The 12,756-nt window shown below is 46.0% G+C and overlaps 1 protein-coding gene across 3 annotated transcripts in view; it reads right to left on the reverse strand.

Moving 5' to 3' along the window:
* LOC139267266 (synaptotagmin-like protein 1) overlaps positions 1–12,756 on the reverse strand; it is a 338,973-nt gene that overhangs the window by 131,028 nt on the left and 195,189 nt on the right. Inside the window, exons 7-8 of one of the 3 annotated variants that reach the window (XM_070885305.1) lie at positions 6,762–7,829; positions 6,459–6,590 (exon numbers count right to left, since the gene is read on the reverse strand). The exons of 1 other annotated variant lie outside the window; for it this stretch is intronic. In XM_070885305.1, the coding sequence (XP_070741406.1) occupies positions 6,459–6,590; positions 6,762–7,829 (1,200 nt within the window). Of the gene's footprint in view, positions 1–6,458; positions 7,830–12,756 lie in introns of all 3 variants that reach the window. One more of the 3 variants, XM_070885304.1, reaches the window with a different exon arrangement.

The raw sequence follows: 12,756 nt of genomic DNA on the forward strand, positions 1-12,756 counted from the left end.
CCCATCATCCAGTCAGAGGAAAAGTCATTGGGATAGTGCTCTACTTAAAGGAAGGAGATTTTGAGGAAATGAAGTGGTAGCACCTTGAACATCGTGGGCTACAACTTACCACCCTGTTCCTGCTGTCGTGTGGCTGTCGCCATTTGTTGGGGTCCTCGGTTTAGGTGGCCGCAGAAGCAAGCACACATCTAATGTAGGGATTTAGATTGAGGTCCTACGATGTAAATAGGAACCCATTGCCATTTTGGGATTAAAATAGGTGGCGCATGGACGGTGCAAGCTCCGCCCAGTATTAGTTGGCAATCCAGCCTGTTGTGTATGGAGAAAGAGTCAGACTGAACACTGTGAGCTCAAAGTAAAGTGTGATCTGAGTCTTTTATTGCAGGTCTCCAGAGTGCCTCTCCATCCTGTGAAGCCTCCTTAAATACCTGTGCTCCCAAGGGATTATGGGATCCCTTGGGACTCCAGGGAATGAGCCCTCTGGTGGCTGCACAGAGTAAATACAAGTCCAAGTCCACATATATAACAACATTCCCCCCCAAAGTCAATAGTGTAACTATTTACAATGTGAGTCGATCTGGGGCCCTTCTTGCCCTGGTTGATCATCTCGGTGTGAAAGCTGGTGTTGTTGAATCATTTGTTGGGCCTTCGCTGGGCTGCTGTGCAGCTGGCCTTGCTGGACTGCCTGGTGTGTTGGGCTCTGCAGGGCTGCTGTGGGTGATGGGTTCTGCTTCATGGTCAACCATGGTGTCGGTTGCCACTGGTGTGTGTGTTGGGGATCAAAAAAGGTAGGGTCCAAGGTGGGTTGCTCAGGGTAGTCTGTGAATCTGAGTTTGATTTGGTCCAAGTGTTTCCGGTGAATGAGTCCATTTGAAAGTTTGACCCGAAACACCCTGCTCCCCTCTTTGGCCATGACAGTGCCAGGAAGCCACTTGGGACCGTGTTATAATTTAATACAAATACAGGATCATTGACTTCAATCTCGCGTGACACATTTGCGCTATCATGGTATGCACTTTGTTGAAGCCGCCTGCTCTCTGCCTGTTCATGTAGATCAGGGTGAACTAACGAGAGCCTTGTCTTAAGTGCCCTTTTCATGAGCAGTTCTTGGTGGGATCCCAGTGAGTGAGCGGGGTCTCGTGCAGTAGCAGTAGCTAAGCAGGACTCGGGATAGGCGAGTCTGCAGTGAGCCTTCAGTTCCCTCTTCAAGCCTTGCTTGATGGTTTGCACTGCTCTCTCTGCCTGACCATTGGACGCTGGTTTAAACGGGGCACATGTGACATGTTTGATCCCGTTACAGGTCATGAATTCTTTGAACTCAGTACTGGTAAAACATGGCCCGCTGTTGCTCACCAGGACATCGGGTAAGCCATGTGTGGCAAACATGGCCCATAGGCTTTCAGTGGTGGTAGCGGACATGCTAGCCAATATTATCTCACATTCAATCCACTCGGAGTATGCATCTACAACCACAAGGAACATTTTACCCAAGAATGGGCCTGCATAGTTGACGTGTAGCCTAGACCACGGTTTGGAGGGCCAAGACCATAAACTTAGTGGTGCCTCCCTGGGTACATTGCTTAACTGCGAGCATGTATTACATCTGTGAACGCAGGACTCTGAGTCCGCATTGATACCGGGCCACCACACGTAGGATCTGGCTATCGCTTTCATCATTACAATGCCTGGGTGGGTACTGTGGAGGTCACTGATGTAGGTGTCTCTGCCCCACAGAAAGCAGTCTGCCTGTAAAGACATTTCATCTTTGCGCTGCTGGAACGGCTTTATCTATTCCTGCATTTCCACTGGGACACTGGACCAGCTCCCATGAAGCACACAGCTTTTGACTAGAGATAATAAGGAGTCCTGGCTTATCCAGGTTTTGATCTGCCGGGCAGTGATGGGTGATTGCACACTCTCAAATGCTTCCATAACCATGGCTAGATCTGCGGGCTGCGCCATTTCCACCCACGTGGTGGGCAATGGCGGCCTACTACGAGCATCGGCGCAGTTTTCTGTGCCTGGCCTGTGGCGGATGGTGTAGTTCTATGCGGACAACGTGAGCGCCCATCTCTGGATGCGGGCCGATGCGTTGGTATTTATCCCTTTACTCTCGGAAAACAGGGATATAAATGGCTTATGGTCAGTTTCCAATTAGAATTTTAGCCCAAACAGGTATTGATGCATTTTCTTTACCCCATAGACATACGCTAACGCTTCTTTTTCAATCATGCTGTAGGCTCTCTCGGCCTTAGACAGACTCCTGGGTGCATAAGCAACTGGTTGCAATTTTCCGAAATCATTAGCTTGTTGCAATACACACCTGACGCCATATGACGACGCATCACATGCTAGTACCAAACGCTTACATGGATCATAGAACACCAGCAATTTGTTTGAGCATAAAAGTTTTCTCGCTTATACAAAGGCATTTTCTTGGCTTTTGCCCCAAACCCATTTGATCCTTTTCGTAGTAAGACATGTAGTAGTTCTAGCAGGGTGCGGAGACCCGGTAAGAAGTTACCAAAGTAATTCAAGAGTCCCAGAAACGACCACAGCTTCGTCACGTTCTGTGGCCTCGGTGCGTTCTCGATTGCTTCCGACTTCGCGTTGGTGGGCCTGATACCATCCGCCGCAATCCTCCTTCCCAGAAACTCCACTTCAGGCGCCAGGAAAATGCACTTCGAGCATTTTAACCTGAGCCCCACGCAGTTGAGTCGACTAAGAACCTCCTCCAGGCTCTGCAGGTGCTCGACTGTGTTCCGACCTGTGACCAAGATGTTGTCCTGGAAGACCACGGTGTGTGGGATCGACTTCAGTAAACTTTCCAGTAAACTTGGAATATTGCCGCCGCTGATCGGATTCCAAACGGGCACCTGTTATAAACAAAAAGACCTTTGTGCGTGTTGATGCAGATGAGGGCCTTCGATGAATCCTCCAGTTCCTGCGTCATGTAGGCTGAGATCAGATCCAGCTTCGTGAACGTCTTACCTCTCGCCAGCGTTGCAAAGAGGTCGTCGGCTTTTGGTATTGGGTATTGGTCATGCAGGGAGAAATGATTGATAGTTACTTTGTGATCGCCACAGATTCTGATGGTGCCATCTCCCTTGAGGACTGGGACAATAGGGCTGGCCCACTCGCTGAACTCGATCGGTGAAATGATGCCCTCTCGTTTCAGCCGGTCTAGCTCGATCTCTACCCTTTCTCTCATCATGTACGGTACTGCTCTCGTCTTGTGATGGATGGGTCGCGTCCCTGAAATTAGGTTGATCTGCACTTTTGCTCCTTGGAATTTCGCGATGCCTGGTTCGAACAGCGAAGGAAATTTGTTTAAGACCTGGGCACACGAAGTGTCGTCAGCGGGCGATAGCGCTCGGACGTCGTCCCAGTTCCAACATATCTTTCCCAGCCAGCTCCTGCCAAGGGACCATCGCCTGGTACCACCCAGAGTGGTAGCTTGTGCACTGGTCCATCGTAGGAGATCTTTACGGTAGCACTAGCGATTACAGGAATCAGTTCTTTAGTGTGAGTTCTTAGTCTCGTGCGAACTGGATTTAAGACTGGCCTTGAGGCCTTGTTGCACCACAAACTTTTGAAAGTCTTTTTGCCCATGATGGACTGGCTCGCGCCTGTGTCCAGCTCCATTGACACCGGGAGTCCATTTAGTTCTACATTCAACTTTATCGAAGGACAATTCATGGTGAATGTGTGCACCCATGTACCTCTGCCTCCTCTATCTGAGGCTCTGGTTCGTATGATCCTCCGTGGATCTGTCCTCCTCTGCAACGTGGTGGTTTGCAGGTTTAACAGGCTTAGCAGCACACCTGAGCATTTGCTCCAAATGTCCTTCAAATTCGCAATGTCCTGCAAGACGTCTCAGCTCGCCGACATAACTCGCCACTTGCTGACCTTCAGACCTTTTGTAGGTGTAGAATCGGTACCTCAGCATCAGAAGGCTTTCCTTCGGGTTCAAATGCTCTCGGACCAGTGTGTACAAATCGTTGTACGATTTCTCCGTAAATTTCGCTGGAGTAGCAGATTCTTCATGAGGCCATACGTTGATGCCCCACAGATGGTGAGGAGGATCGCTCTATGTTTGGCAGCGCTCTCTTCCCCATCTAGCTCGTTGGCCACGAAGTATTGGTCAAGTCCCTCCACAAAAGTTTCCCAATCATTTCCCTCCGAGAATTTCTCCAGGATGCTCACTGTTCTCTGCATCTTTGGGTTCGCTATCTGTATCTCATCACCAGTTGTCGTGTATGGAGAAAGAGTCAGACTGAACACTGTGAGCTCAAAGTAAATTGTGACCTTAGTCTTTTATTGCAGGTCTCCAGAGTGCCTCTCCAATCTGTGAAGCTTTCTTAAATACCTGTGCTCCCAGGGGATTACGGGATCCCTTGGGACTCCGGGGAATGAGCCCTCTGGTGGCTGTACAGAGTAAATACAATCCATATATATAACACAGCCAAAGAACTGCACAAAGGTAAGCTCTTTATTTATTTGTGTGGGGTCAGGAGGAGCAGGAATTCTCCTCCAGGCTTCATAAAAATAAATTGGACTGCTGCTGCATGGGGCGCACTTCCCCGAGAATGGCCTCCCCGAGAATGGCTTACCTTCCTGTGAGCCCAGAGGATGGCCAGGCTTTTTCCTATATTACTTCGGTCTGGAGCCATGGGCTGCCCTGGGGTACTTGTTTTCCATGTGCAGCCTGCTGGCTCTAGGTTATTGAGGCCTCGGTCATCTCAATGCTTTGTTTATCAGGCCTCCCGTGATGCTGGGGCATGCCTACTCCCAATTTGTGAGTATCTCCCCGCCACCTTTGCCGTTCAGCTTCTCCAGTGTTGGGCCTCTCCAGACTCAGTCCCTGCCACTCCTGCTGCCTGATAATGACCCTACTCCCCCCCATCACTCATGAAGATAGAGGGGAATAGAGGGTTAAGGGAAGACTTTGGAGAAGGAAGGAGAAAGGAGGGAAGGCGATGGATAAGATAGAAGGAGGGAAGGATAAAGGTATTGGATAGGACAGGAATGGGAGGAGGTGGGTGAGTGCAGCTAACTATCAGCCTGATGGCATCACCCAGGCAAGAACCAATAATGCTCCTCTGCTGGCTGAATATAGACAGTCACCACCCCAATGTACCGCTTTTTCCCTCTATCATTTTTTAATTCTGGGTTTGTTCACAGGCAGCGCTCTACACCCTATATTTTAATAATCTTATCTAAATGCTGTCTATCAGAACTCTGATACAGTTCTTAAGGTTGCTAGCAAAAATATTTGCTCTCTCCCTGCCACTACCTCCCCTCTCTACCGTCTCCGCTCTCCCCCATCTATCATCTGTACGGTCTCCTTCTTCTCCTACCCACCTTCTCCCTTTCCTGTCCTCTCCGCTTCTATCCAACACCTTGGTCCTTCTCTCCCTCTATCTATACTGCCTGCACTACTGAGTATTTACAGCATTTTCAGTTTTTATTTTAGATTTCCAGCATCTGCAGTATTTTTCTATTGTATCTGGGAAGGAAATGTTCATCAGAGTAAGGTACACTGGAGAGACAAGTAACTTGATCGGGTTTATCTCCTTTAAGATTCCAGTTTTGGTCTCCTTACCTAAGAAAGAAATGATTGCCTTAGAGAGAATGTTCACTAGACTAAGCCCTGGGATAGGGGGATTGTTCTATGAGGAGATATTGAGTAGACTAGGCCTAGATTCCCTTGAGTTTAGAAGAATGAAAGATGATCTCATTGAAACGTATAAAATTCTTAAAGGATTTGACAGAGTAGATGCTAGGAAGATGTTTCCCCTGGCTGGGGAGTCTAAAAGTAGGGGCCACAGTTTCAGAATAAGGGGTCAGCCATTTAGGACCGAGGAGAAATTTCTTCATTCAAAGAGTTGTGAATCTTTGGAATTCTCTACCCCAAAGAGCTGTGGATGCTCAGCCATTGAGTATATTCAAGACAGAGAGCAATAGATTTTTGGATACAAAGGGAACCAAGGGATATAGAGATAGTGTGGGAAAGTGGAGTTAAGGTAAAAGTTCCGCAATTATGTTTTTGAATGTCGGAGCAGGCGCGAAAGGCTGAATGGTATACTCCTGCTCCTGTTTCTTATGTTTTTATGTGGAACTGAAGTCTCCATGTTGCCAAGGAAGACAGAGCCATGACTATCAGGTATTTGAAGTTTCTATAGTTTATTCCTAGTCAAATAAAAAGGCACAGAACCCACTTCGCTGGTGCTTTTGAAACAGATTGGTCCCAACTTGAATACAAGATACTTCTCTGACAGAAACATGTGATCTATTTCTGAAAAATGACCCCTAGTGAGTTAAGATGTGTTGAACTGCCATCCAGTTTTAACAGGGAAAACAAAATATAAATTGTCAAAGTGAGTAAGGAAAAGGACATTTATAATTTCAACAGAAATAACAAATGCTCTTACGAAGCAGCCAAATTACGAGCATACCTTGGATTTTTTTCCATGGTGCCCCTGGGTTTTCTCTCCAGTTCGGCGATGGGAAATGGTCACGTTCAATTGTTCCTTTGTTGGTCAAATACTGATTTACATCTTGTTCGGTTTCATATCTTTGAGCTGGAGCTGGAGACAATGAGGAGAATATATTGACATTATTATCTTCTTGCTGTGGCAAGGTGTGTTCTTCACTCATTATCAGTGAAGAGTTACGAGCTTCGTCAGTTTTCCGCCCTTCAACTATATTTGACAGAGGCTTGTTTTTCATTTTAGTAGAGAACCTCACTTGCTTGCTACCTGTCTCCATCTTTGTGATGCCATCAGAATCCTCAGTTTGTAGAGGCATAGCTCCTATGTCTTCTGTGGACCGAATTGAGGTCCATTTGGATAGGTTTTCTGATTCAGTGGAGCTCGTACTTGGACTGCGCTTTAAAATGCCTTTTCTTCGCAAATGCTCAGTCTCTCCTTTCCCTAATGTTAGATTTGGTATGTCATTGTAATATTCTCCTGGCTTCTTGGTTTGGCTTGATATGTTGTTCTTTAAACCTATAGATCCATCTGGTTCAGAACTTTGGTCCCAGATATTGTCTCTGTGTTGATCTTTCTCCTTCGATTCATTGGACTTTGTATTGGTTGCAACTGATTTTAAATCTGAAGGTCTTGAACAAAATAGACTATCTATGTCAGGAGATTCGCTCACAGAACTTTCTGTTACTGGATATTGCACTGCCGATAGATTTGATTTTATGGCAGTATCGGTGTTGTCTTTTTGTGGCTTTTTACCACCCTGCAGAATTTCTGACAGCAATGTTGATGAATTTCTTGAAAATGGGTTCTTCTGCCTCATATCAGCATCATGCATGGGGTAGTTTTTCTTTGAATTGGATAGTATTTCTCCACTTGACACAGAAGGTCTCTTCATAAAGTCACTATTATCTTTGGGTACTTGTACAATTTCTGCATTGCTGTAAGGTAGCCCTGAATCATGACTGTCAAATGCAATTGTAGGAATGTGCTTGAAGTAACCGATTTGTTCAGAAAGATTTGACCTTCCAGTTGCTGGAGAAAGCCCGGGTTGGGCATTTCTACCTAAAGACCTGTCTGTTCCTATGTCTTGATCAGTGGGACTTTTTCTAGGACTTTGCAGAATTAGATCCTCTTTTGGAGTCCAGAACTCTTCTTGTTTGGCTGAGTATGTTGGTCGACAACTCCTAACATCAGAATAAGGATTTATTTCAGGTATCGGTTCATCTACTGCTGTAACGATTGAGTCAATGTTGGACAGAAGCACCTCCTTGCCTGGGGATGTAGACTCATTTCCATGATCCTGATTATGTCTTTTCATGTCTGGTTTAATGTTGTTTTCTGTGAAAATGTAATTAAGACTGTATGAGAAAATGTCATGGTTCATAATATTCTATAGTTAATATGCATCAGTTAAAAATTAAAATATTAAGAAATGCCCTCTGTACATTTCAAGTGACAACTGAAAGAATCACAGACACAAAATCATGACGTAAATAACAGTGTCAGTCGAATCCATCATATTGGCCCAGAAATTGCGGTCGGAGGCTTCCCGTGGGCAGTTTCCACCAACCACAAAAAAGTAGGAATGTACCTGGTGGTCCTGGAGGAACGACCACTTCCGCTCCGAGGCCTAGATGCGCAGCTCAATGCAGAGGCCCGCGCATCCCAGGAGCATACGCGCATCCTGGGATCACATGAGCCTGGGCCACCAACAAAAATTTAATATTTCCATTGATAGTAATGTTGATTTCCGTTTGTACAGAGCTCCCATTATTATAAATGGGGATACCCCCCAAAACAAAGAAAACACAATGCATCAATTTAAAAAAAACACCTCACTTATTTAAAATGAATAGAAATTGATTTAGAAATGTTTTAGAAAAACAAATTAAAAAAAAATGTTTTAATATGTTTTAAAAATGCTAAAAATAAACTTACCTTAATGGTCAGGGTTTTTAATATAACAATTAGTCATAAAATTAAATTTTTCTATCTTTTAAAACTCTTATGCTGGTAAAAACAGGCCTTAAACCTGCTTTTACTAGGTGTAAGAGTTTTAAGGACATTCACTGGGCAGGAATTAGGCAAATAGCTCAACTCTCCACCCGCGAAGACCCTTCTCCCGGGGGTGTGTGCGATTTTGACAGAGCCCGTGCCGGGTTCAGGCTCATGCGTAGTGAACGCCTAAACCCGGAACTTGCGCCACCTCTTCCGGCGCGTGTGCACGTCAGGTTGTGACTCAGTCAGGAATAAACAGTGAACTGCTAAGGCATTTACAAGAAAATATAGGGAAATGTGAATGATGTTAATATGACTAGGTGTCAGACTTGGCTCAGTAGTACCACTCGTGCCTCTGAGTCAGAAGGTCATGGGTTCAAACCCCACTCCAGAGACTTGAGTACTAATCTAGGGTGACAATCCAGTGCAGTACTGAGGGAATATTACACTGTCTGAGGTCGTCTCTTTCAGATGAGATGTTAAACCGAGATCTAATGTGCCCTCAGGAGATGTAAAAAAAAATCTTGCAGCATTATTAAAAAGCAGGATCTCAAAGGTAGTAATCTCCGGATTACTGCCGGTGCCACGTGCTAATGAGTGCAGAAATAGGAGGATTGAGAAGATGATTATGTGGCTGGACAGATGGTGCAGGTGGGAAGGCTTCAGATTCCTGATCGATTGGGATCGTTTTTGGGGGAGGCGGGACCTGTACAAGCCGGACGGGTTGCACCTCAACAGAGCCGGGACTAGTATCCTTATGGGAGGTTTTGCTAGTGCTGTTGGAGAGGGTTTAAACTAGCTTGGCAGGTGGATGGGAACCGGAGAATAGATTCAGTGGAGAGAGAAGCAAAGCTGGAATTGGGCAGCAGAGAAATAGAAGTAGAAAGTGAATTTGAAAGACAGAGGAAACAAGGACTGGAAAATATGTGGCAGGAGAGTTTGGCAATACTAAATGGTATATACTTCGACGCAACGTGTATAGGAAATGAGGCAGATGAGCTAAGAGCACAGATTGACACTTGGGAGTACGCTATTATAGCCATTACTGAGACATGGCTGAAAGAAGGGCAGGTGTGGGTTTCGTGGTTACAGGGTTTTCAGACGGGATAAAGGGGGAGGTTAAAAAAGGAGTGGGGGGGGGTCGCAGTATTGATGAAAGAAACAATTACAGCTGTGAGAAGGGATGATATGTTAGAGGGGTCATCAAACGAGGCCATATGGGTTGAATTAAAGAACAAAAAAGGGGCGATCCCACTATTGGGAGTATACTAGAGACCTCCAAGAAGTCAGAGGGAAATATAAGAACAAATAAGTGGGCAAATTGCTGTGAAGTGCAAAAACTATAGAGTTGTAATAGTGGGGGATTTCAACCACCCTAACATTAACTGGGAAAAAGGTAGTGTGAATGGTACAGAGGGTGCGGAATTCCTAAAATGCATTCAGGAGAACTTCTTTAGCCAGGATGTAACAAACCCAATAAGGGAGGGGGCGGTTCTGGACTTGGTTTTGGGGAATGAAGAGGGGCAGGTGGAAGGGGTATGATTGTGAGAGCATTTTGGTGCGAGTGATCATAATTCAATAAGATTTAGGATAATTATAGAAAAGGAAAAGGGGGACCAGGAATAAAAGGTCTCAATTGGGGTAAAGCAATTTTGCTGGGCTGAGATGGGATTTGGCCAAAGTGGACTTTGAAACGGCTACTTGAAAGTAAATCAGTGTCAGAGCAATGGGTGGCATTCAAGGAGGAGATCCTGAGGATACAGAGCAAGTATGTTCCCTTGAATTAAAAGGGCGGGGCTAACAAATCTAGAGCCCCCTGGATGTCAAGGGACAAACAGGGTAAGATAAAGAAAAAAAGGGAAGCTTATGACACATACCGGGAACTCAATACTGTAGAAACTCTAGAGGAGTATAAGAAGTGCATGAGGGCAATTAAAAAAGATAACAGGAAAGCAAAGAAAGAGCATGAAAGAATGTTGACAACTAAGATCAGGGGAAACCCAAAGATGTTTCATTAAGAGCAAGAGGATAACTAAAGAAAGAGTGGGGCCTATTAGAGACCATAAAGGAAATCTATGTGTGGAGACGGAAGACGTGGATAGGATTCCTAATGAATACTTCACATCCGTTTTCACAAAATTGAGGGGCAATGCAGACTTTGAAATGCAGGAAAAGGAGTGTGAAATATTAGATAAAATAAAAATAGTGAGAGAGGAAGTATCAAGGGGCTTAGCAGCTTTGAAAGTGGATAAATCCCTCGGCCCAGATGAATTGTATCCAAGACTGTTAAGAGAAGCAAAAGAGGAAATAGCAGAGGATCTGACCATCATTTTCCAATCCTCTCTGGCTACATGTGCGGTGCCAGAGAAATGGAGGACTGCTGTTGTTGTACCTTTGTTTAAAAAGGGAGAAACGGATAGGCCGAGTAATTACAGGCCAGTCAGCCTAATTTCGGTGGTGGGAAAATTATTGGAAAAATTCCTGAGGGAGAGGATAAATCTTCATTTGGAAGGACATGGATTAATTGTTGTGTATCTATAAAGCATGCACTCCCATGTTCCGCCACCAGGGAGCGCATCCCCTGAGGTCCCAAGGGATACCAGCATCCCTTGGGAGCACTGTATATAAGCCGGCCACTAAGGCCTGTTCCTCACTCTGGAGTGTCTTAATAAAGACTGAGGTCATTGTTACTTTAACCTCCCTGTGTGTAGTCTCATCTGTGTTAGGAACACAATAACTGGCGACGAGTATACAAATATAATGCAAAGATGCAGCAAACTGTGGGCATCCTGGAGAAGTTCTCGGAGGGTGAGGACTGGGAAGCCTATGTCGAATGGCTAGACCAGTATTTTGTAGCCAACGAGCTGGACGCAGAAGGAAGCGTTGCAAAATGGAGAGTGGTCCTCCTCACAGTCTGCGGGGCACCGACCTACAACCTCATGAAGAATCTTCTGGCTCCAGTGAAACCCATAAATAAGTCGTATCAGGAGCTGTGTACACTGATTCGGGAGCATCTTAACCTGAGGGAGAGCGTGCTGATGGCGAGGTAACAGTTCTGCACGTGCCAGCGATCTGAAGGTCAGGAAGTGGCGAGCTACATCGCCGAGCTAAGGCGACTTGCAGGACAATGTGAGTTTGATGGCTACCTGGATCACATGCTCAGAGACTTTTTTGGACTGGGCATTGGCCACGGGACCATCCTATGAAAACTTTTGACTGCAAAGACACCGACCCTCAGTAAGGCCATTGCGATAACACAGGCATTTATGTCCACCAGTGATAACACCAAACAAATCTCTCAGCACACAAGTGCTAGCAATGTTCATAAATTAACTGGAACTGTGTTTGCGAGCAGAAATGAACAGGGCAGAAACCACGAGTCTGCAACTGCCAGCAGGCCTCAGGTGACCCAGATGACTCAGAGTCCGCAACAAAGGATGAATGCAAGGCAATTCACACATTGTTGGCATTGTGGAGGCTTCCATTCATGCCACTTCAAAGGGTATGTTTGCAAGACCTGTGGAACAATGGGGCACCTCCAACGAGCTTGCAGACGAGCTGCAAGTTCTGCAAAACCTGCTAACCACAATGTGGCAGAGGAAGATCGGTCCATGGTGGATCAAAGCAATTTCAAGCCTCAGAGAGAGGAGGCAGATGCTGAAGTACATGGAGTGCACACATTTTCGATGCAATGTCCACCTATAATGCTAAATGTAAAGTTGAATGGCATACCCGTAGCCATGGAACTGGACACTGGCACTAGCCAATCCATCACGAGTAAAAAGATGTTTGAGAGACTGTGGTGCAACAAGGCACTCAGACCAGCCCTGAGCCCCATCCACACGAAACTGAGAATGTACACCAAAGAGATTATCACTGTCCTGGGCAGTGTCATGGTCAAGGTCGCCTACGAGGGCACGGTGCACGAACTCTGGATTGTCCCAGGCGATGGTCCCACACTGCTTGGAAGGAGCTGGCTGGGCAAAATCTGTTGGAACTGCGATGACATCCGAGCACTATCACATGTCGATGAGGCCTCATGTACCCAGATTCTCAACAAATTTCCTTCCTTTTTTGAGCCAGGCATTGGAAACTTTTCCAGGGTGAAGGTGCGGATCCACTTGGTCCCAGAGGCACGACCCATTTAAGGCGCGAGTGGTACCTCACATGATGAGGGAGAGAGTGGAAATCAAGCTCGACAGGCTGCAACGTGAGGGCATCATCTCCCTAGTGGAATTCAGCGAGTGGGCCAGCCTGATTGTTCCAG

Source organism: Pristiophorus japonicus, chromosome 7 (assembly GCF_044704955.1).
Source record: "Pristiophorus japonicus isolate sPriJap1 chromosome 7, sPriJap1.hap1, whole genome shotgun sequence".
NCBI classification, from domain to species: domain Eukaryota; kingdom Metazoa; phylum Chordata; class Chondrichthyes; family Pristiophoridae; genus Pristiophorus; species Pristiophorus japonicus.